General features: G+C 35.7%; 1 protein-coding gene across 2 annotated transcripts in view; it reads right to left on the reverse strand.

Annotated features, from left to right (window-relative positions):
* Window positions 1-24645, reverse strand: part of NUP133 (nucleoporin 133) — a 32086-nt gene extending 7441 nt beyond the window's left edge. For both annotated transcript variants that reach the window (XM_027685584.1, XM_027685594.1), the window contains exons 1-21: window positions 24429-24645; window positions 22432-22550; window positions 21730-21833; window positions 20548-20655; window positions 19081-19212; window positions 18137-18307; window positions 17342-17497; window positions 17176-17246; window positions 16467-16614; window positions 15510-15657; window positions 14715-14872; window positions 13492-13583; window positions 11024-11187; window positions 9530-9624; window positions 9182-9406; window positions 8098-8220; window positions 7017-7116; window positions 5821-6063; window positions 4472-4605; window positions 2728-2886; window positions 1149-1284 (exon numbers count right to left, since the gene is read on the reverse strand). In XM_027685584.1, the coding sequence (XP_027541385.1) occupies window positions 1149-1284; window positions 2728-2886; window positions 4472-4605; window positions 5821-6063; window positions 7017-7116; window positions 8098-8220; window positions 9182-9406; window positions 9530-9624; window positions 11024-11187; window positions 13492-13583; window positions 14715-14872; window positions 15510-15657; window positions 16467-16614; window positions 17176-17246; window positions 17342-17497; window positions 18137-18307; window positions 19081-19212; window positions 20548-20655; window positions 21730-21833; window positions 22432-22550; window positions 24429-24613 (2971 nt within the window). In that variant the 5' untranslated portion in view covers window positions 24614-24645. The remainder of the gene's footprint in view (window positions 1-1148; window positions 1285-2727; window positions 2887-4471; window positions 4606-5820; window positions 6064-7016; window positions 7117-8097; window positions 8221-9181; window positions 9407-9529; window positions 9625-11023; window positions 11188-13491; window positions 13584-14714; window positions 14873-15509; window positions 15658-16466; window positions 16615-17175; window positions 17247-17341; window positions 17498-18136; window positions 18308-19080; window positions 19213-20547; window positions 20656-21729; window positions 21834-22431; window positions 22551-24428) is intronic.
* Window positions 24646-26031: the final 1386 nt, after the last annotated feature.

Genomic DNA, 26031 nt, shown 5'->3' on the forward strand with positions numbered 1-26031 from the left:
GTGCAGCTTAGTAAAGTCCAGAACAAATCTTGAGTCTACTAGCCTATTGAAACAAAGCTTTGATTTTCTCATTTTTCTACAGTTTTCCTATTTAAAGATGAGATTCTTCACATCTGCAGAGGCATTTTCAAAGTGATGAATAAATAAATTTAAACTTCAAGATTTCATCTAATGTTATAACTTAAAGGGCAGATAATAAATACATTAATATTACTATTATGAGCTAAAAATAATTTGTAGAGCCTACTTAGTTAACATAATTATTATATGGCTTTTTAAACAGGATTTAGGAACTGTACATAACACAGATGGATAAATACACAGCTAAATAGAAGTAAGCTTGAGCAGTAACCTCAAGTCATATTCCAAAGCTCCCCCCTGGTGGCCAGAATCCTTTAACTAGTAGTGCAGAGTTGCTTTTTCACAAATTCACAGCACATGTGCCGCACAAACTATTTTCCAAAGGGATAAAATAGCAGAGCAGTGAAACTGTTGCATTTTGAAGCAGAATAGGTATTCCTAATCTTCCCATTTACATCCATTCAGTTAGAGCACAATGAAGCACTGTCATGGTAACCTTTCTAGATACAGAGATCAAGATGCTGAGAAAGCACTTCTTGATCACAACTTGTATGTATTTGCAGGTTCATTATTGCAATACAACACAGTTACTATATTTCCTTGTACAGCCTAAGAGCCTCAGGATTTGAGAACAATTCGAAGTTGAATGCCATTCAATACACAGAAATTAAATAATTTTTACCTTGTATCTGAAATATAAAATGGAGATTCATGAAAATATATTCAGCGTGAATGGTTTACAAGTTTCAGTCATTTCAGAACTGTCTAATTTCTCAAAGTACTATGTAGGTTGCTATTGATGCCAATATTTTACATGTTATCAGAAAAAGTGAAAAGGTACAAATTTCCCATGCTTGTAGTCCTAACTTGTAGGTGACAGTGAATACTGAGGTTACTGCCTCATGCTGTCTTCCTTGTGCTTCCTAAAACGAGCAAAATCATCAGCCCATTTATCCTTACCACATTGTTAGAGCCCTCAACGTAACAAATTAACAATCTGAAAAATTAATGTGATTCTAATTCAATAACTTAAGTCTGTTCTTTACTTCGTCCTTTTTATTGCTCACCTTCTATTTTCTCTTGCAGTATGTCTTCCGAAAAGTCAGATGCTAATGCAGCTAATTTGCTCAAGCCAAGAAGTGTTTTCTTCTTTGCAAAATATCTTGTCTCCATATTTGCTAAAGTCTGCAATGTTCTGTGAGCCTAAAATTAATAATGATGTTGGAAATCAGTTTTATAAATTAAGATCAGAAGGTTAACAGACAAGGATTTTATCTGAACAGCAGTCTCATAGGTATTTATGATTATAAATATAACTATAGATATACTATAACCTTTATTTTTAAAAGTTGTACCATTTGCATAATAAAGCTGCATTATACTCTTCGGGAAGAGACATAGGTCTCTCTCCTCCAATAGTACTGAAAAAAAAATCCTTTCAGTACTGATCAAGGAAAACTACCTTATGATCAAAGGATAAATTGTAACTTCATCTATTGTATCGCTGGGATCTAATTTAAGGATCTAATTTAAGGCTTTGCAATAAAAGCCAGGCAAATATGCTTTGACAGAACATTTTTGCATGCAGATTGATTTACCTGCTAATTTGGGAATCTGAAAAAACAGAATTATGTGTATAACTGTTGCAGTAAACAAACAGATAGGCAAGAATTTATTTGTCTATCAGACAAGGGAACAAAGTTTCTGAGCACTTACTCAGAAATAAAATATCTAGACTGAACTTAGTTGTATATTTCAGAATCCCTGCCCCCTCTTCATAGTGCTTTCCTGTAATTCAGAAAACCTCAATCGACACAAATCTAGTATTACAATATTCTTGGAGGTGGTTTTGTTTGTTTTGGTTTTGGCTGGGTTTTGTGGGTGGGGTTTTTTTGTTAGTTAAGGGACATATGGCATTATCAACTTACAATTTGCAGTGGGATAAACATTTCCACGCTTTGCATGCTTAAATGTGCAGGTGGATTGAAAGAAACCATTTTTGTTTTGAAATAGTTTAACTGCTAAAGTGAAATATGTTCATAAGTCTAGCAGAGGGAAGGAAAGACTGACCAGCAAAAAGAGGAAAAAGAATAACTGGACAGCTTAGAAGGCAACAAAGGATCACGTTTAAAACAATGTCACATTAATCTATTCACATGCACATTTGCTATTAAAAAGTACTTTTAAACTATGCATGTAAGTGATCAATCAATAGCTTTTTTACTTTTGTGACACCTTCAAATTTGCTGGCTTAAAGAAATTAGTCTTGAAATAGAAGTTTCAGTTTTTCCCTCAACGGATAATCTTATAATGCTATTGATATTGACTGTAAAACTCCAATTCCACTGAAGTAGTGACCATGCAGCCAAATCAAACTTCCTTGGTAAAAAATACTAGTCATCAACAAGGGATGAGCATGCCTAACTTCCATTACATGGTGCAGTGGCTTAGATGATATACCAGATGGTTCCTGAAGGAACGCTTTTGGTACTCCATTAACTATCTGTGCCATCTCTCCCCAAACTCATGTAGATAAGCTGTCTTTTGATGATGAAGAGTCATAACCAGATAACTTGCCTACATGAATATGTATTTGACCTGTTTGACACGTGATATTTCAGTTTGCTTGTATTTAAGAAACCCTACCTTTTGCAAATCCTGACTATTGATTTCATGTAACCAGCTCAGATGTTCATGAGCTTGCAAGAAACTGGCCAGCTGTCCATGCTGAGCAATAGGCTGAGATAACAGCTTCCCTCGTTTGCCTTTTTCTAGATACCAGCGAAACAGGAAATCTGAAAAATTCTGAAAATAACAGGAATATGAACACATTTTAAGTTATATTTCAATATCTCTCTTGTCTACTAAGACAAAATGCTTTATAAAATACAATTGGAAAGAAAGTAGTAAGAACCTGCTTGATAAAACCAGACACACACAACAGAAAATACAGTGGTGATGAGAAAACATAAGAGTCCTGACATAACTAGCGTTTAAAGAATTCATAAGCTACTCTGCAATAGATGCTGATAAACACAGAATCCTTCAATGGAAGCAAAGGAAACACCATATGTAAATTCTTCACATTAACACACAAGAACGGAAACAGATATCACATCAATCACAATTCTAGTTTCATTTTTATACTTGTTCCTTTGCCCTCCTGAAAACTCTATGCTTATTATTTCCTTTCATAAATACATTTATGTCTACTGTCACTGTTTTTGAAACATTCCCTCCTATCTCCAAGTGAACCTACAATTTTACTCCCTCAGGCATTGTTAAAAAACTTTTTTTTTTTTTTTAAAAACACCCTGTTTTATCTTCAAAAACTTCAATGTGAAATAACTAATCAGGATTTATGTTTGAGATTTAATTTAGTCTTTTCAGGATAATTTTAGAATAATGCTACATTTGAAAAATTAAGTTTGAAGAGGCCATCAGGCTGATAGTCTATCCATTAACCACACTAATTTTTTTTCAGGAAGTCTTAAATCTCCCCTTTAAAATAAAGCACGTGAAAAGGGAAAAAAAAAAAGATAATTTATCCCCTTTGGCAGTCAGTCTGAATATTTAAGCCTCACTGTTGAAAAAGTTTGCTATAACTTCTGTCCATTACTGCTACTTTCGTATTTTCTTATTAAAACAACCTTTCTGTACTGTCTTTATTAGAAAACATGTAAACAACAGTTGATGTGGAAATCTAAACAATTCGATCTCACCAATTCTCAAATTAAGAACCTTCTGTACCAGTCCCAATCACTTCAAGTAATCCCTACTGCCTTTTCCTTAAGCTTTCCCATATTTCAGCACACTTGTAAGATTTTCCACTAGATTTTAACAGACAGCTTTGGAAAAGCTGTCCAACAAGTACATAGCAAGACAACGAAAGAAACCTTAAAACAACATCCTACCTTCCTACTCTTAACCGCTTTTTATACATTATATTTATACATTAACTACTTCTCTATTTATACATTAAACAATCTTCTTTTCTGGAAGTTATCCTTAAATTTATATTGCATTAGTTAAATAGAACAACAGTACACTGACAACAGCATCTCCGAGAAGTCACAAAATGCTGAAAAACGTTAAGAGATAACGTGTTTGAGGCACTAAAAAGGTCCCACAAAAAGCCACTACCCATGCAGCAACTACCCGTATTTCTGCTGACTTGCTTTTCAGTCTCAGGGTAAAATACTCCACTGAATATTTTATAGTGAACATTGACTTCAATTTTCCACATTATCCCTATATGTATATGTAAATACATATGCTTTAAAAAAAAACACAGAAAACCCCCCACAAAAACAAACAATAAATTTTGCAACATTTCAGGTGCAAACTTACTATAAAACACTATCTAAAGGAAACAGAAAAAAAGACTTACCTGATCTGCAAACTGAGTCATGTAACGTTGTAATCTGGCCTGGTTGTCTGTCTGCTCACACATCTGCACCAGGATATCAAAGTCGCAGTACTTCTCTGCTAAAGCAGCTGCCATCTGGTACTGTCCCAGGGAAACTAAGTAACCAAGAAAAAGAAGTTATATCAGAAATGCTCATCTTTGTCTGTGAGAGAATGACCCAGGGCAGAAACCAGAAAAATAAAAACAGGTTTCAAGTGTTTACATTGAGGAGATACTTACACATTCCCAAAGAAACATTCCCCTACTGCATCCATCTTCTATGCACATGCAAGCTCAATACATACCACCTCTGTCCCACAACACAAGAGGAACAAAAGGAATACTAAATGGTCAGTATATATATATTCTATTTTCTCTGAAAGTTAGCATCATCTCTTTGTACTGGGAGAGGGGATCCCACCCATGATTTAATATCTGTAATTACAGCCACTTAATTACACAAAGTGAAGAAACAGCAGGTAAAGGCTTTTGACGAAGAACAGAACAAATAAAGACTACTGGGCTTGTATTTAAAAGATATTACTTAGAATCCTTCTTTTTGGTTCAGTTAAATATGTAAGAGTTAGAAGAATACTCAATTTTGTTTGCAAGGAAACGCAAGCCTTAGATTTAACATAATGATACAAAATGTATTATAAGCTAACAGAGCCCATGAATGTCAGTAAAATGGAGAATAAGAATTTAAACTTTTCTTAAGAATGCTCAAGAATTATTATTAGATTCTTACACTCATATAATGTGTGTTAGTCTACAAAAATTAAAATGTATTTACTCCAAGTTAATTCTACTTAAAAAGGGAGCTTTTCTGTCACTTATTCAATAAAGACTTCATCACATTCAACATATTAAACAATGGGTATGGTTATTAAATAATCAAGATTCCAAAAGTAACTTTTCCCTGAAAAACACTAAACAAGCTTTCAGGCATATAAGTTTATCTCAGCTTGCAACAATATAAACATTTCAAAATCCATTTATAGACTATTTTCATTCAAGCAACACATGATAAAATCCTGCCAGAAAAATATAACAAGTTAGCAGAAGAAAAAAATTCAAAGCAGCAACATGTCTAATAAGAGGTGTATACCTCTTATACTGCAGTGGATGCAGTCCTGGATGCAATCCTGTAATCTGTTTTTATTTTGTAAATATCTCATTAAATCATAAAAACAGTCATTTATACTCTGAAAGCAAATGTGTAGAACAAATAGAATTCATACACAGAGGTCATTTACTCTATCAGACTTGTGTCATTTCCTCACTGAATGGACCACTTAATCCGTGCATTAAAGAAAACAGACAGCACTTACGGAGAGGAGACAAGAGTTCCGATCTTTTCTGGACATATTCCATTTCCAGATTGCTATATCGCTCCTGATCAGCCAGGCGATCCACAGACTTGAGCTGAGAAACGTAGCCATCCAGGAAACAATCCAGTAGTGCCACCAGCTGCTCAGCCACAACGCTGCGGAGGTTACTGTCCACTTGGGGATACACCACCTTCAGGATGATTCCATGCTGACGTGTTACTGCTGCACGAACGCCACTGGATGCTTGGGAAAACAACACGGTGAACATTAAAACAATAACCCTACCACCACAGCAATCTATCCTGAAGTGTAAGAAAAACATTAGTATTTATAATTAAAAAAAATAGAAGGGAAAAAAGCTAATAAATGTTTAAATTTTAAAAATCAAAGCAATGCCCCAAAAAACACCTACTCCCATCTACCTTTACATATTAAATTTGGCCAAGACGTGGTAAACAAAAAAAATGCCCCCTGAACTACACAGATATATGCTGTCAAGTATCAATACCAGCTCTTTATCCAGAAGAAAAGAATCAATTGCATGAACTCTAAGCAAAGTAAGAGAATACACAGAAGGAAAAGGCAACGTTTTTCAACCTGACTTAAATACTTCGGTGTAGTCATCACAACATAAGACCAGAATAGTTGCATGGGTCCTGCTATTCAAAAGATTTTTATCTTGGAACCACTAAACAAGTGTGTTTTAAACGTATAGGCCACAAAGAAGCTTAAGCACCAACAGGAAAATGCTTTCTTCTGCAAACACTTGTTCTGATAGTTTTCCTGTTATTAAATTATCAAAACAAAACACACTTAGGGAAATGGAGAATCATCAGTCCTTTTAAAACAGCTACAGATCACATTTTATTATTTATTTTAATTTTATGTATCCCACAGATCTGCCAACCAGAACTAATGCATAAAAAATAATTATAAAAATTATAAAATCAGTTTTATTTCCCAGTCTTGTAGTTTTGTAGTCAAATTTCCAATGCAAAATAAGTGTTCATTGATTCATTCCATTTCAGTCCCTAAATTAAAACGTCAGCTTCTCTTATCCTTACTGACAACTCTGTAGCAGCTTTTTACAGGAAGTTTAAAATTCAGATTGAAATTCATCTGTTCTGAAACTTATGAAAACAGCTTTTTGGCTAGCTTTTTTGATAATTAAAAAAATTGTAATAATAATTTCTCACCTGTCCATGGAATATATTCAGGTTCTCTTTCTGGAAGCTCTCCTGTTTTATATGAAGAGGCTCTAGACTGACGATACTGACAGGCAGCTTGTAGCATGTCCTATTTAAAGGCAAGGATGTAAGTATTTTAAAGTCTACCTCCATATACACAGACCATAAAAGGTGTTGTCTTTTATAATTCTGAGATGTTCTTTTAATATCCCCATTCTTTCTACAGAATCACAGAATATCCTGAGTTGGAAGGGACCCATAAGGATCACTGAGTCCAGCTCCCTGGCCCTGCACAGGACCATCCCCAAGTCACACCACATGCCTGAAGGTATCATCCAAACACTTCTGGAACTCTGTCAGGCTTGGTGCTGTGACCACTTCCCTGAGAAGCCTGTTCCAGTGCCCAACCACCCTCTGGGTGAAGCACCTTTTTCTAAAATCCAACCTAAACCTTCCCTGACACAATTTCAGGCCATTCCCTTGGGTCCTGTCACTGTCCCCACAGAGAAGAGATCAGTGCCTGCCCCTCCTCTTCCCCTCATGAGGAAGTTGTAACTGCAATGAGGTCTCCCCTCAGTCTCCTCTTCTCCAGGCTGAACAGACCAACTGACCTCAGCTCCTCCTCATACAGCTTCCCCTCAAGGTCCTTCAGCATCTTTGTTGCCCTCCTTTGCACACTCTCTAAGAGCTTAGTATCTTTCTTATAGTGCAGTGCCCAAAACTGCACACAATGTTCAAGGTGAGTACTTTCTGTATTTCCTCACCTATGCAAAGAACACGTACTGACTGAGCAAGAAACCTCAGTGCTCAAGCACAAGATCTTCACTTTTTGCTACATATTCATGATTTCACAACTTCCAATAAAGATACAACTTCTCAAGTTCTCTTTAACCGTGGCTCAGGAGGAAAATGAATGCTGCTAATTCTGCACAAGGCTATCTTTTCCTTCCTAATATAATTGGACATGTGAAAAGTGCATTCACTTTTGTTCTCATGTCAGTAACTTAGACGAGCTGCATTCAGCTTGTTCTGTATTACTCAGTGTTTATCTTCCCCTCCCACAAGCATATTGGTTAATGCAGTTCTATACCTTAATGATGTTGTTCACATTTACAACTATCTGGGCCCACTCAATTGATTCCATAGGCATGTCTTTCAGGATTTGCTCCTCCTCTTCTAATAAGCATTCAAAGATGGAATCTATCTGGGACACCTTAAAGACAGAAGGAAAAATTGCACTGAACACAATTATCAGCCGATATCTGAAAGCCAAGTCAAGAGCTGTATTGAAAAACAAACATATTAGTAGAAACCACATAAATAGCCAAAAATAATATAAAGTATAACTACTCTAATGGATAATGAAATCACCAGCTTATGTTTCATACAATACTTAAGACTACAAAAAATGCCTTCCTTCTGGACTTAAATCTGGAAGGAAAAAAAAATCCTCATTTTTTGAAGGCAACTCCATAGACTTTCATTAAACATATCCCACCATCATCTTCTGAAATATTTGGCAGCAGAATCTCTGTTAGATGAAGTATACTTGATAGTATTAAACTATTATTTCTATTTTCTTTCATATTTATTTTTCTCCATTAGCAACTACTGTCCTCAACAGGAAAAAACTTTCTAAGAATAAATGTTTTGTGCATAGTTCTTCTCAAGAAGGAAGAAAGATACAAAGGCTCGATTGGAACACAGCATAAACTGAGAGCTAGCTTAGCTTGACTAATGTAAGAGAGGACAAAAATTATGAGAGACTAAATTGATACAATTCCATCAAAGGACAGCTCATGAAAGCAGCTCTATCTGGAAAGCTTCATATTCTTCAGTCCACTCCTTAAAAATTATAACTTGGCATACATCTCCTTATGTGTCAGAGAATTTCACTTGTCTTTTTCCTTACTTATCCATGTTGGATAGTTGGAAATTAAAACAACTTTACTTCTGCTATATGAAATTTGTCAGAATTAATGTTTCAGCTGCAGACAAAATAAAGTACATGCACCAAAGTAAGGGAAGTACTACCATACCATTCCAATTCAAAGGGTAATTGTGTAAAACTGAATTGATTTTTACAGAGAAAAGTTTCATAGTATACATTAAAGCACTGCTCCGTTTACTACATGCAGTGCTATACAATAATTCAGAAACTACAGGTTTCTTACCTCTCTAAAGAACACATCAGCAGGGGTAAGACTTGGTGGAACACCACACTCCCTTTTGTTTAATGCGATCAGTATAGCAGCATTCACTAGATCAGGCAGCCTGGAGTGGTGATTCTTGAGAACAATAGCTGCTGCCAGTTTCTCTGCGTGCTCACAGAGCAGAAGTCGAGTTGCCATCGGCATCCCTCGCACTGGAAAACTGCCCAGACGTTCAAACACACCAACCTTTCATTAAAAAAAACCAAACAACAAAACACCACATGCACTTCAAACAGCGTTCTAGATGAACTACTTTAAGACAAAATAATAATCTCTGTGTGCCGATACTAAAAGAACAGTAGAAATTACCTGATGAAGAAACTCAATGAAAAAGGAATGTGCTTTTGTCTTATCCTCTAGCTGATGAAGGAGAATGAGAGATGTGTTGCTGAAACCAGCTGCTTCTAAAAAGAGAAAAATCTTAGAGCACTTGGTATCTTAATCTGTGGGTAACTGTGTTTTTTGCCTCTGAGGTAAAGTTATTTCTATAAATTTTTACAGTGTTACCACACTGGTACTTTTTTAAGTATAAGCACACACATTTATAGACCGCTTACTGTGCTATTTGTAATGTGTTTTTTCAACTCTATCTATATATACATCTATACGTATTTACATATAGCTGAAGTAAAGCTTTTAGAAGAAATAAAGTATCTTTAGATCAGTACTATTCTTAAGTACTCAATTAATTATGCTGCTAAAATAGAACCTCATCAGCTTACTCTACTTTTGGTAAGATTCTGATCCAAATTTTTATCTTCACTGTGGAGTAGCTATTGCTAAATTTACTATGCCCTAGACCACAGCTACTAGAAACTAAAGTGTTAACAGGCATTCAGATCTAATTGACTTTGCATCCAGAATTTTTGTATATTCTAAGTGTACTTGGAATATCAAGATAAAAAACTTGGAAGAACTATCACTATGAGCAAAATTAGCAAGACTGTTTCCAAGAAGCCATCAATTTTCACTTCTGGCTTTATCCAGGAATAAACACAGATAGGCTGCCAAATTTAAAATAAAGTTGATTCAGAAAATACCAAGGATATGATGCCTGACAAATTCTAACTGGCTGCAACACAGAAACAACAGCAGGAAGCATCATCCAACTGTAACTATTTACATGAACTTTCAAACTAAGCCTCTGCTTTGTAAATAGCAACTACTGCCCAGAGGTGCTGGGGCCACTTTCAAATGAACGCTATTTGTAAGAGAAAAGGAAGTATGAACAAACAAGTTTCTTGATGAAAGCATGTCTGCTTTAATCCTTCCAAATCTTTATGTACAACAAATACTCCTAAATTAATTTCTCTAGTCCTCTTTCAGGCAGACATAAATACCACTGTCCCAGAGCGATACAAGCTCGCTCTACCCAGGATCCATGCTGAGCAGAAGCTGTGCAGTCACACTGACAAAAGGCTAACAATGAACAAATAAGCTCTTTCTCTTAACACATCTACTTTTTTGAAAATAATTTAAAACCATACAAGGAAGCACGGAAACACTAAAGTGAGACCACCTGTTCTCTGCATAAAGTACTCTTCTCAGAAATATGTTTTCCTTGCTCTTCGTGTTTACTATATGAAGTCAAGAACTAACCACACACTTGACGGCAAGTTTATCTGGTAGTCTCATAAGATGCATCTTTAAGCCTTTCTGGAAATATATCTAATGGTGGCAGAGGGCAAGGGACACCTATGCCTTTTTTGCCAAGTTTAGATTATAATTTTATCTGCAATACTGGAGATATTATTTCAGAAAAAAAAAAAAAGGAAAACCTCCAGAACAACACACTACAGTTACCTTCAGGCACAGATTCAGCCCATCTTGGATCAGAGGCAGGGTAGTCATCCATTAAGTCCACACTGATCTGAGTCACTGCCCTATCCAGTTCAGTATCAGAATCCAGATCCGCATTACATGGAAAGACCTCAACTACCATGCTTTGTGCATTCACTATATCTTTCCTGAAATAAATGAAACACAAAGTATGTGAAATAAAATAATTAGGATTACAGTAGAAAGAGCCCCTCAGTTAGGATTTTCTAATAGGCTTTTTGTGAAGTGCTTTAGATTATAAACATCAAGCATTTTTTGCACTCATTCTGATTCTACAGATAAAAGGTATTCCAATTCTTTTAAAGCAAGTAGACTACATGACCTATAAAACAAAAAAGCACAAGCCAGGAAGTGTGTCAAGTCACATTTTATTCTACTATTCCCATTATTACTATTTAAGAGAAAAGACTCGCCATAGAGAGGTAAGTCTGGATGTCTCTGGTAGTTAAGTCATGAAATTTCTACTGCTTGCTTTAAAATTCTCTCAAGAGGACATATAATCCCTCCCACTAATGGCAATAGAGTGAAGCTTGTAAAAATGCTTCAGCAAATATAACGTATTATTTTTATTTTCTGTAATTTCAAATAATCCTGTTTTATTCACGTCAATAAGTAAAACAGCAAGAAGCACCCAAATTTTAAACCTCCTAGATTTGAAGTTGTACTGAAGAATTCAATGTAAGAAGTATGCAATATACACAAAAAACCCCACAGATTTGATTTTGCAACTAACAAACTGAAGTGTGCTGAGAAGGGATATTGTGATTCCAATATTGGCAATACTTATATTTTTCAGGAAACTTTCAGTTTAAACACTTACAAGACCAAGCTGTCTTGAAATAAAAAAAACAAAAAAACCAGCAGTGCATCCAGAAATCACACAAAGGTAAACTAAAGCAAAGAATACTACTAAAAACTGGAATATACTGAATCTTCTACTAAAGAAGAAAGTCTCTACTACCCTGCAGGACATGTGTTTCTAAGGAAATCATATGGTACTTTATTACCTCCTTCAAACCATGATGTGCCATCAAAAAGGTCAACTCGCTCTTTCCACAGAACTTCCCATCCCCTATCACTAGGTCTGTAAAGCTGCCTGTGCTCACCACATAGGTGGTGGACTTTATGTTTCCACTGACTGCACAACCTTCCATTATCTGCTCTGCATCAACTCACTGGCCACCTGGACAGACCATTGCTACATCTGTTCTGTGGGAGATTGCTCCACTCATTTTACCATATTGGTTTTTTTGGAAAAAAATCAGAATAAATACTAAACACATAAAATTATTATTTTCTTCTAGTTTTATAATTCTAATCCAGACTTCAATCAAAATAACGTTAAACTTTCATACTGTATCACATTGTTTTCCTCACTACCTCCCAATTTCTTCTGTTTCCAACTCCCTTGTTCACATCCTCAATGACATCAACCTTTATGTTTGAAAGGTTCTCAGGCCCTAGCTACTCCAGTCACCTACAGCAATCTTCAGCAGCACTTTTAAGGACACATCTCATGTGTCACATGACACATAGATTTTGTCTAAATTCTGTGCCTGCTTTCAGATCTTGCATTGGTATCCTTTGTTCTATGTGCCTAATCCCCTTCATTATCTTTTACCTCACATTACCTTTATTTCAAAAGCACTCCTACCTCCTGTTATCTTAAATCTGTTCTTTCCAAGTTTTAAGACTCCTTAAGGAGATTAGTCCTAAGAGGGTTTGTGGGTTGTTTGTTTTGGTTTTTTTAATAAATATATATTGAAAAAATTCCCTCTAAATATAATTAATCTAAATTTACAGATCTCTTTATCTTCTTCTTTCTCCTTTTCCTCCTCTGTTCACATGACTCACCCCAACATCAAACCTTTCAGAGGCATTGCATGTCTCCCCACAGTCCAACTGCTTTAATCAGGATAGTTTGACAAACAGTGTATTTCCTTCCACTCCTCATATCATTCAATCTAAAGAAGATATCGTCCTGCCCAAAGTCTGCCATGCTAGTTAATCTTCATGGCCACATAAATAAGAAAATAAGCAACTTCAAAAGTATTACTGAAAACAGCTACACGAATAAAAAATGAGGATGAAAAGGAAAGTTTTTTTAACAAGGAAACACCACTTACTAAAGAATAAAGAACTCAAAATGCAAAGTTGAAAGTTGTTTCACTGGCACCAATGTACCAATAAAAGTTACACAGAATAAGTGAAAAGTCATTACAATTAGAGAAGTCTGCTCCTTTCTAGTACGTATCATTTCTTCACTAGACCACAGGATGTATTTAACATTTTCCTAATGAAGATGTGTGTCATTAAAACAGCTATAATTAAAATAGCACAAGATTTTCTTTACCAAGACAATCTACTCAAGCATCAGAGTGCCTTCAAAAGTAGGAAAAAAAAAAATCTCAAAAGCCAAGTGCAATTTCTACCTGCAGTACTGTAGAAAAGCAGTTTTCAGTAATTTAGTCTTATCTTCTTGAGCTATAACTTCTAGCCTACTGGTGCTGTCAAATGCAGGACTCTGAAAATACAAAGTAAAAACTTCAGCTGAAAGACAAATATTAATTTTCATTATGAAATGAAAACAAGTAGTAACAACACAGATTCAAATAAATAAATAAATAAATAAATAAATAAATAAATAAGGAAGCAATGTTGTTTAAGTCAAACATAAGCCTCCAAGATACATTACAATGAAAGTCACACAGAGGTTTGACCAGCATTCTCACCAATTGCAAAGAAACTTTCACCAATGTATTCCACCAGTCAGATTTTTTTATGATAATTATTTTGACATTCAAACCCACCATTTTTGACAGAATTTAAAAGGTACTGTCATCCACAATAACAGTCTAAGTGCAGACAAACCTAACTAGAGATTAGTTCATTAAAAGAAATACAGTTCCATCTGAGCAATCACACAAAAGTCTTCCATTAAAATGCTAGTTAATAATAACTAGTATGATTTTAAATGTGATTTAATTGGAATAAGGACTGAAGCTCACTATTACCCCCTACAAATATTTTCTAATTTATACTGTAACAACTTCTCTGTTTTTCCCTCCCACTCCAAGGACAACTTGGCAACAAATTCCACATACATTTTAATTTGTTGTAAGCAAGAGCTTAATAAATGCATATTGCACAAAACACCAACAAAAACACTGTCATAACTTTTTAATAAGATTATGTTAATATATATACATAAAACAGGGAATAAATAATATTTAGCCACTATGTAGCCCTTCTCAGCTTAGCCTCCTAAGCTTTCCACAGCACGATAAGAAAAAAGTCTCTCATATACACAAAGGAACAGACACAAAAGACTGAAGAAACCATCCTGATCACAAAGTGAGAACATCGTCTGAGTCTCTGCATTAGCGTTCTCTCAAGTCTAGCGACAGACAGTAATACACCTATGCGAAAAAAATATAAATTTCATAGAAGTTTCAACTTCAAAACAAAGGAAAACAAAAGTTGCCCAAGCTGGCAGATGATGTAAAAATTCTTGGGTTTCGAAACTGCCTTCATTACAAGTGTTTGAGTTTCTATTTTAAAAAACCTTTGAAACTCAAACAAATCAGGATTTCCACAGTGACAATTAAAAGGTGACAGAAAAACATTTTCAACCAGTCAAGCAAATAACCATTACCTCACTTCTTGGTCCAGCAATAGAAGAGGACAGGGCATCTTCAAGGTCTTCAGGAAGCACAGAAATGTTTTCTCTAGATAAGATAGTGAGAAGTCCACTTTTCTTGGCAAAGAAGATGGGGAGGCTATTACAAGAACCTGCTCCTAAAATGCTATCTCCTAAGATGAGAAGAAGAAAAAGAAAAGCAAGCATATAAACAACACTTTAATTAAGAAAAAACATGTAACAGTTTCATATGCAATTATTAACTTTTGTCATCAACAAACAGTAACTGACAATTGCACCTGACGTAGAAATTGTGGAACTATTTGCTACTGAATATGACTTCCAGATACTGCAAATGTTAAAAAAAAAAAAATTAAAAAAAAATTTCAAATTCTACGTAGGGACCAATGTGCCTGTCCTAACTGAAAATACCTTTGAAGGTCAAGGATGACACACTTAGAGACATCTGATACAGACTCCTAGTATGAAAGTTAACTTCAAGGAAAAAAAATAATCCCCTCGCAGTGAATATTGGCGGGGGGAAGGGAAGTAAAAGTCCCATAAACAACCCCCTCATCCTTTAATATACCAAGAATGGGGCTCTACCTTCATTTTCATTTGAAACACGTAGAGTAACAATACTGAATGTCACATCAGCACTTCCTCCATACATTCAAGGGAAATTCCCAACTTGAAACACTTAATAAAGGACCATAAATATGATATTGCTCTCTGAGAAATATAAATACTGGAAAAACATTCAGTGGGAAGGTATCCAACAAAACGTGATCCCCCTCCCTATCAAGTTACCTTGTATGCCAAATATGATTTTCTCCTGTGGTAAAGAAATTCTTCCAGTTCCAGTGGAACAAGCAAACACTTCATCTTCCTTATAAAGGTAAGCAGCATGGCTGAAGTAATCTGGGACTACCAGACAGCACAACACTTCATCTTCTGACTGGAAGTGTTAAATATGAACAATATCACATATATAATCAGTATCTTAAAACAAACATCTAAAATTTTAAATGCTGATCCAAGTTGCCTGAATTTGTTTTAATTTTTAATAATGAGATATCGATGCAATTTACAACTTAAAACCCCTAACAAAATCACCTTTTTTTCCTCTAAAACTTTAGATCCTGAGGGGTTTATTCCTTCCATATAGTATATTCTTGCTAATTTCACACAGAGATAAGTAAACAGATCAATTATTCTACAGTTTTTACATTCTCCTTCCATCTTAAGAGTTTTAAGATGCAGGTAATGCCCAAGTTTATGCTTCCAGAAGCCACAGCACAACCAATGTACTCTACACACAAGCAACATGCCCTCCCCTCCCAGCAAGCCAGCTGCCTAGCACAGACCAAAACACAGGTCTCTTAATTCCTTGTCCTGCGACAAGAGCCTCAACAGAGTCTGAGATCTGTTCTAAATGGATTGCAAGAGCATACCACAAAATTAGTCTGTAGAATCTTTCACAGACAGGACAAAAATTAGGATAAATTAGTAGGAGTCAGATATTTAGACTTTTATTTTCGGTGCTCTTTAAATCTTATACTTTAAAATGCAAAGCTTAAACTTGACATACAGTTAGTATTAAACTTAAGAGATGTTGGTACACATTTTCCTCAGAGTATTATGAACACATACTTCCAAGAGACATTTATTTTCCTTTAGACAAAAACCTGTCAGATAATTTATGTACAGGAATACTCTGAAACACTGTGCTTTCTTAGTTCAGTATCAGAGCCTTCATTAGCTTACCTGAAAAGACGGATTATACTGCGTGACCTCCACGACGACATCATCAGACATCTGGTAGCCTTTATCTTCTACTGTTATCAGAGTGTAGTAGACAAGACATGGACGATCTCCAGGATGCCATGCTGCAGCAAGTATGACCAGCCCATCACTATTTAACAACAGATATCACAGCATTGAGAGATTATTACTACATATTTTACTTGCTAAGACTCTACCACTCAAAAAAAGATATTTAAGTACAATCTAAACTAAATATTTTCCAATCTTGTAGGTTTTTTAGAAAGAAAAACTATACTATTTGTTCTTCCAAGCTATTACTTAACAGTGTTCATACTGCAGTACAAAACTGAAGCAAGGTAGTTGTAATTTTACGTGAACAAATTAAATACAAGAGAGACTGAATTCTCTGCATTTGCTGGAACAAGTTACAGTTACTTATTTGTTAACTTTGTAATATCAAGACAAAACAAATACCCAAACCTGATAAAATGACACTAAAAAGAGGAATGGAATTACTATCAGGTAAAGAATCTGTAATGCTAAAAAGACAATGACGGCATGAAGTATAGGATAAAAACATAGTTGGCTTATTTTATGCACAGTGCCACTCCAGTAAAATTAAATTGCAATTACTTACATGAAATTTTTGCAAGAAAACAGATTCATCTCATTAATGTAGGTCTTACCAGATGCAAGCGTGCTTCCTTACCGATTCTGTTGCAAATCCATGTATTGTATATTTACTCCTCCTTTGATATCTTCATAGTTACTTTCAGATCCCTAAAAAAACAATACATCTGTCTTTTAATGATATGTAAACAGGCTTAATTAATTAAAAAACCACACAAATCCCTTCCAGGTGAGCTGGCTCTTACCCAAATTGCATCTGTAATATGTTCTTTCAGGATCCTGCTGATATCCCAGCTGAGAATATAACGTTCTGATGAATCATCAATCTCCCATTTGTTTAGATTTGAACTTGTTAGCATATAAAAGCTTGATCTCTCTCTATCCCAAAGAACGCTGGAAATCTGTATTTAAAAAAAAAAAAGCTAAAGAGGTTAAAGCAAAGCCTTAATATTTGGATACAATAATCTAAACCACTGTCAGTCCACAAAAAAAAAATCACTTCCTTGGCCAATGTACACAAGTTACAATCAAGATGAGTATTATGATAACTTCCAAGAGAAGTCTTATTTTATAGATATAACAACATCTATAGTAGGTACATTTCTCCTACTTTCTGCCACCTTCTGAGGAGTTCATTGACAAAACTCAACACGACAATCAAACCTTGGCAACTCTAAATCAGAAAAGTAGAATTACAGGTTATTGTTAGTTTCTTCAAGTTGTAATGAAGCTACCACTAAAAAGGGCAGGACTCAGAATCATGGCATATACCCCAAGTATATACCCAAGAAGTGTTATTATTTCAGACTCCTTTAATTCGGACTTAAAGAGCAAGTCAGCAATCATCTTTACAAAGCATATAGATTTATTTGGTTTCTGTCTTTCAAATTCCAAAGAAATATAAGCAACATAAATGAGCTGAGTCTTACCTTTTTTGGTCATCATACACCCTTACAAAATCTTTTCTTTTTCCTTTCTTAAACACTGAGGCTAAAAATTACAGAGAGAAATTAAAACAGATGAATGTTTTTCAAGCTTACCAGAGCGTCATTTCCAGGAGACAATATACCCAGAAGAGAAGAAACCTTTCTACCAATTCCAGAAAACATGCCCTGACCCTGTGGCAGGGCATGCTGCTGAATCTTGCCAGAACTATCAGGTATCAACCGGACTAGTTGACCTCTGGAAGACGATAAAATAAAGCTTCCTCCCTAACAAAAAGAAAAAGCAACTACATTAAAAAAATAAAAATCACATTCCTGAAAAAATTCTATTTTCAGTTAATAATCTTTACGTCACCTCATAAGTGTAAACATTAAACAAGAACAAGACACAAGGCATCCTTAGTACTTAAGAGCTAACAAAGAAAAAGAAGCATTTATCACATAAAAGGCTGTTTAAACAAATTTTCCTCATTATTCTCTATGTTTTAAACAGTGCAGCATACAGTTTACAGTATGCTTTTTAAATTTTAAAATGTATTTTTTGAAAAAATATTAAAATAAAATATACTTAATAACTTTCTCACAGGCACTGCTACATTTAACATTCCCATGGTTAATTATTATTAAATAACACTGAACTTCCATGTGTTCATTTAAAAGTCAAAGCATTACTAAACACACTGTAACCTTTTCTTTTTTATTCAATAGCATCTTATCCTAGAGGACACTAATGTAAGTGAACTGTATAGCAAGACTTCCATCCATTTATATAAAGAAAAAGATAAACATCTGACTAGTACTTAGCACTGGCAGAGACTCATTTTCTTAGCTTTGTATGATATTTTTATCCATGAAACTCCATTTCAGTTAAAAACAAGAACCAATATCTCACATAATCCTTGGAATCTAGCAATAAAAAACAGTGTTACCTTTGCAACATTTATTGCAGATTTAGGACTGGTAACATGGAGCATACTCTTCTGTTTTTAGATTAGGAATAAACCCAGTATTTTAATATAAATCATACTGTTTATTATTACCTTTACTGCTGTCAGGAAACTGCACAAAGAGCCTCCAAAGTCTGTAAAAGTGTCTGTATAGGAACCTTCATGTGCAAGATTGGGCCAGTAGCGCACAGAACCTTCGCTGGTAGCAACCATTATTGCCAGAGACTGGAAGTGAAAAAATTAACAGAACATGCAAGACAATAATAATCAGACTGCAGCTTTAACTAAAATATGTTATATTACGTATCAAGATTGTGGGTGACAAACAAAAAAGCAGTAAATACAAATGGATGCACACTGATAGATCTGGAACTGAATCACAAAAAGATTATGCAGCATAACTTAATTCATGCAGGGAATGTTATACTCGCTTATTTTGCTAACAAGAGTATTTTCTACTGGTTCTTTTTTCTGATTCAGGGTCTGCTACTGAAATGCAAGCAAAACTTACAGATACAAGGCAGAAGACAGCCTGTGGGGAACTTCAGATGCCAAGAGTTACAAGCTACTATAGAAGACTTAAAATGCAGATTGTAATTTAACAAAGAAACTGCTTTAGTGTCGTTAAGTGAAATATCAAATCACATGGTGGTTTTTCTCTTCATAAAGACATAAGCCTATAGAGTGCCAACATTAAGGCTTCTAACTCAGGAAATCACCCAGGTACAAAATTCAAAGCATGAAGCCAGAGACTGTTGAGGTAGAGATTTGGACAAAAAGCATTGTACCTAATCTACTGGTTGTTAAAAAAAAAAAAGGTAAAAATCACAGAACAATAGAAGAACTGTAGCTGAGAGTTGTTATTGAGCTCCTCAGAGTTTTCTAACTGATTTTTGACCAGACACTGGCCTTCATAAAGGAAAGCAGTTGGCTAATAAACATAATTTAAAAAACACCACAGAGTGCACTGTCCTTTGTGATTCCTGCCCATTATTTAATATTTTTAATTTATTGAAATATTTTCTACACTAACATTTCTACTTCACTCTCTAAAATCACAGTATCCATGCCTAGCTCACTAGCTGTAGAACTAAATTTGGAAAAAAAAAAAATCTTGATTTAGGTGTATTACTTCCTTTTGAATTTCCTTTGGTGATTGCCTCTCATCTATGTGTACTCAGAATTAATCCACTGCTGAACAACATTTTCAGCCAGCATGCATTTAAACTGCACTTGCTCAGACAGCATACTTGATTGCCCCTGTGTTTGTTCTCACAATACCTCTTAGTCTTCAGTAATTTTGTTTGTTATGAAAGCATGTCAAGTAATCCTTATGAAAAATACTATTTAATCTGATCCTATAAAATGTAAATGGTGTAATTTGAAAGGACTAGCAGAATTTTCTTTACTTCAAAAATATTTACTGCAAACTATCAAACCTGACCTTTTGAATAGATAGCATACCACCAAATGTTTTCAAATAAGTATTTGACAAAAAAGTATATATTCAAAGTTATTCTAAAGGTGCTTTTAAACAACTAAAATTTAAAATTTGATCACCTGCAGGGAAGGTGCTTCACCCGAGGAATTGAGACAAGATATAGCTGCTAAACTAGAACTCCATGGGAAGTCACTGGGTGGCAGCTGCAGCTCCTTGCACAGAGATAACTGGAAGAAAGAAAGAAAGAGATGCCATAATAAATATCAGACTGGAAGAATTTGTTCCTCAGTCACAAAGCCATTAGACTTTTTTACTCTCCTGAAAATTAAACTTCAACTAGCCCAGATACTGTGTAAGGGAACCAAAAGAACGTCACACGACATTTTCAGCAAGGTTGTCACAAACAGCTAAAAAACACCTACTGATACTTGTGTATTTTCAAATATAACTGGTTTTCTTTAGTTATTTGAGTTCCTTATTACAGTATTCCTTATATGTATGTATATAGCGTGTATATATATATATATAGTATTCCTTATTATTGTATTCCTTAATGCAATATTCTAACAAGGCAGCAAAAAATTAAAATTAAAAATTAAACTAGAAGCACTTGAGAAAGCTTACTAGGCACTAACAGAATAGAGAGGGGAAACACTCCTTCCTCCCTTACACCCTCTCAAAGTTAAACAACCAGAAACGTTTTAATCCCTTGAAAAATCTCTACAAGTACTAGAATGCATATACTTGACACTCCACTGTAAGCACAGAACCCGTACAATTAAATTATATTGCACTAATTGAAAGATACTAATTTTGTAGCTACAGGTTTTCTCTGACTATAACTGCTGTTCACTGAAATGATGCTGAAAGAAACATTATCCAGAGGGAGGGGGGAAATTCTTGACCTTAGAAATCTAGATGAAACATACATTGAGCACCTCTGAAACTAACCTTTTTTGGTTTTTTTGACAAGTTGAAAATCAGACCCAGAATAATCTAAACCAATCTGTAACATATAACTAGTTTTTAACTATCAAAATAAGATTTATCAAGACAATCTGACATAAGAGCCACACTACTAAAACACAAAGAATTAACCTTAGTGTCAAGGTGACAATTAAAACTGAAGAGCTTGAATTTCAGTTACTGTTAGCATGACTTCATACCAATCCCGCTGCTTCTAGGGGAAACCAGACAAATTCCAGTTTATAAAAGAAATCTCGTTTAAAAAAAAACCCAAAACCTCACAACTGCATAACTTGTTCAACTAGAACAAAATATAGACTTCAATTTTCAGTTACCTTAGCTACTGCAGACTGACCAATCTTCCAAATAATCAGCCTCTCTTTATGGACTAGCCAGGCCCATCCACTTTCATCCACCTGAACACTCAGCTGGTCATCAGCTACAGAAAAAAGTAATTTTTTTAAAACATTCAGATTTTTAAAACACTGCAGAACAATCTTTAAACCAGTAAAATTTCTTTCTCATTGGAGAATAAGAAATATTTTATATTAAATTAGTTTCTGTATAAGAATTTCCATCTATTTGATTAAGATATCAAATTACTACATATAGTTTAAAAATTCATTTGACAAACACTCAACTTTTGAGACTGAAAAGCACGACAATCCTAGAAGCTATTTCCATCAATTTAGAGCAGATTATAATAGCTTCGTAAATCACTCAGTAATTTTTAAGATGATTTTTAAGATACATATTTGGTTCCTCCTATCTACCTAAAAACCTACTATTAGCTTTCTTTACAACCTTGCATTTTACAATATGTTGGTTAAGACAGCACCTGAAAGATATTTCCAGGCATTCACACCCACATGGGTGCTATTACAACTATTGTTACTTAACCAACATGGATTCAAAGCAAGGCACAGACATTTCAGTTTTCACAGTAATGTCAGGATTTAAATGGCATCAACAGCATGTTAACACTTCCCTCACCTATCAATTCTCCTAAAAAATCAAAAGATAAAATAAATTCTTACCATCAGCCTTCTTCAGGGCTTCCATAACCTTAACAGGCAGAGAGGATCCAAAAGCCTGAACATCGTAATTAATAGTCTCAGTTGCCGTAGGAAGCTGGATAACTCTGGTAGGAGTTGCTCTACAACAAAACAAAAAGTCATAGTTAGCTTTTTATTGTTTCTTCATCAGCTTCAGCAGACATTTACTTCATTACTATCTGTTTAGAAATAGATTTATGTAAAACAAACATGCTCCCTCTGAGAGCACCATCTAAAGCAGTAATTTGGTGGCCTCCTTACAAGTTGCTAGCTGTCATCAAATTCTTTATTTTTAAAGAACTGACACTGAATATGCAAGCAAACCAACAACAAAATCACTGTTCAACTTCTCTACATTCTGGTTATCTGTAGAATAAAGCTATCCACAATGTCAGGAGAAGCTTAATAGAAGTTCTTCCCTGACTGCAGGGCCTACTTCCATCCCTAATTCTGACACTGCTGGGCAACAATTGTTGCACTGTGCAATACTTCAAACACTCGTGGCAGCCTGGATCAGACTGCACTTCTACAGCCTTTATTTTAGTGCGGAGAGTGCAATTCTTAACTGTTTCATAACATAATTTATAAAAGCTACTTTGCATCTTTCCCCACCTTTTCTCTCCGGAACAGCATAGGCCTGTCTTGTCTTTTGAACATGATTAAGTGGGCAAATTTCTCTGCTTTTAGAAAAATGCCATCGTTTTATTTCTCCTCACAAGTGAAATGCTGTCACAGCCCTCCCAGTGTGAAATGGCAAGAGATGATGATATACAGCTAAAGACAAGCCTGAAATCCAGTTTGCAAAAATTGTAAAACAGACCTGAAGTAAAAGCTCCAAAACCTGAAAACAGGCCATCTTGTTTATCTCAACAACAAATAGATGCTCCTGAGAAAAGAGCTTCTGAATCCCCCTGAAATTGATCTGAGGCTCATGTTGTTTCTCAGTTTTGATTTATATGGAAGAGAGAAGAGAGGAAGCTGGGAGCAGGGTGCAAGGAGGAGGAAGGGAAGGGTTGGGTGGGTGGGTGTGAAATGCCTGGACTTTGACTATTTTATCCTCTTTTTAAATGCAGAGGTTCCTATTATTTTCATATATCACACATGTTTCATACAGGGATACATTTGAGGCACTCTCAAATTCAAAAGCTAATAAGAGATAATTTATAACGCTGAACATGTGGTACCTTATACTTATAATGTACAATACTACTTTTAAAAAACCTTGAATCCATTCAACTATGAAATGTTTTGTCAGAATTTGCTATCATGAGAACAGAATATAACAGATATCCTACAAACAATCTGAGAACACTCAAGAAACCACAGACCAAGGAAGTCTTACTACTACAGCAGGAAAGTGAGCAAAAAAGAGTAAGTGTAGTTTAGTAACTCTCATAGGTTTTGCTTTTCTTTCCTTGTTACACCAAAAAATCATGCCTAACAGTTTTATCAGAATTTTCTAGAAAAAAAAATTCATTTAATACAAAACAGACAATACTAAGTACTTAAGTTGCCAAAAACGTTTCAAAAATATCCCTGATCACAGATTTCTAAATAAATCCAGCTGGGAGACAATAAGAAAAGTCTTATTGTAGAACAAATCCTGTATAAAAGGAAGCAATAAGCAAAAATAATAAAGAAAGGCTAACTTATACACTAGAGGAAAGGTTCCATTCTATAAATCTATACTGATGTCTAAAATCTTCAGCACTATCTTCAAAAAAAACAACTTCCAGAGTGACAGTGTCTTGACAGGACAGTGTTATTTAGGATAAACAGCAAACAGAACTTCTGAGTTACTAATATGGAAAAAAAGGCAAAACATAAAACATCATCATGACGACTCCACACAGAGCTTCTTGAGTACTCGAATGACCTAGCACGCACACTTTTCAAAAGGACACCGCAACGCTGCAACCTCCAGTGCCTCGAGCATCCAGCACCGGGGCAGGGTGTGCCAGGCGCGGGGCGGGACTCACCGCGCCGAGAGGGAGCCGCTCCTCCGCGCCGCCGGCGAGAACAGCACCGGGGAGGCGGCGGCCGCCACGACGGGCATGTTCTTCCTGCCGCCCGGCCGGGACAGAGGGCTGGGGGCGGCGCTGCCCAGAGTCCTGCGGGCCGACCCGCTGGGGGTCCGCGGCGAGGCGGGACCCGACGGAAACATGGCTGAGGATGAAGGACTTGCGCCGGGCCCGTACTCCCGCCAGGCGCCGGCTGAGCGCGTCACCGCGGGGCGGGGACGGGAGGGAGGAGCGGAGCGGGAAGCGCCGGGAGGACTCGAGCGCGGCCCCTGCCGGGATGCTCCCGCGGGATACCTGTCCCGGATTCCCAAGGCTGGGTTTAGGTGCCGTGTCTCACTGAACTCACACGGTTAGCTGGCACTAACCAGCTGGAGCGTGGAAAGGTGGTATGTTTCACATCTGTGGTAAATAACAATCACGCACTACAACTATTCAATGGTATAGAAATAAGATTTTAGCTTTCAGGGGGAACTAAATTTTCCTCACTGAAAGAAAATACTCAACGGCATTGGATTGTATGAAAAGGAGCTTTCAGAAGGTAGGTAGGTACCATCCACTTGGGGAAGAAGTTGAGTTGTATGTATAGTATCAAAAAAGCTAATTAGTTAGCAATAAAATGAACCAAAAATAGCATATTCAAAAATTTCCTATAATTTTCCAAAAACATGTTCTTTGATTAAAGAGTCAGATCTGTTAGGTTTTCTGTGTGGGATGTGGTCCAATATGACAGAACCCAAAATGCAGAGCAGATAAACTTGAGGTGGTTAATGTGGCACGACTGAAGTATGAGGTGCCTGTCAGTTTAAGTGCTTTGCCTTTTCAATTAAAGCCGTCTCCTTTTGCCTTGATTTTATAGGAAAAGCAAAATACGAAGATCTAGTGGAGCTTGACTATACTATTACATGAATGTAGGATCCTTCTGCATAGCCTTCTCTATACACATGATGCTAAATCATCGTGTTTCTGTCACTTTATCGAGAAAAACAAATCAGGAACTGCACACATAAACAAGCATATAGGGAAAAACCTGAATAAAATTCAAGCTGACATCCACACTTCCCAATATCAATGAATAGTGACATTCAAATTATTTTAAAAACCCTTCATATGTTGTTCCTAAAATATTTAAGGTAATATAGCTTGAGGAATCATTTTTTGCTGACCGACTCCTGTCTACACACAGCTACACTTAATCAGGGAACTACTCGGCTTCTTTCTGTTGTCCCAGCCCTGTGTTAATATCTCCATCTTCAGGAGGGAGGATAAAACTCAACCTTTAAATCTCATTTTCAACACAGAAATAGTTTATGCTGATAAGGGTTAGAGACTTAACTGGTGAATTTTAAAATCATCTTGTGGGGTTTTGCATCTTCAGAGACTATATTGAAAGAGATTCTTAAATTAGAATCATAAAGCCAATTCTTCACTGCCAAATGTATCCTCCTGCAGTTATTTAAATTAATGTAATCCTCCTATTTTACCAATTGTCCTCGAGAAGGTAGTTTACTAGTTGTTCTTTATAAAGTAGTTAGGCAAAACTCATGATTTCTGTGACTGAAAA

This window comes from Neopelma chrysocephalum, unplaced genomic scaffold (assembly GCF_003984885.1).
Source record: "Neopelma chrysocephalum unplaced genomic scaffold, ASM398488v2 Primary Assembly neopelma1_23, whole genome shotgun sequence".
Taxonomy (NCBI): domain Eukaryota; kingdom Metazoa; phylum Chordata; class Aves; order Passeriformes; family Pipridae; genus Neopelma; species Neopelma chrysocephalum.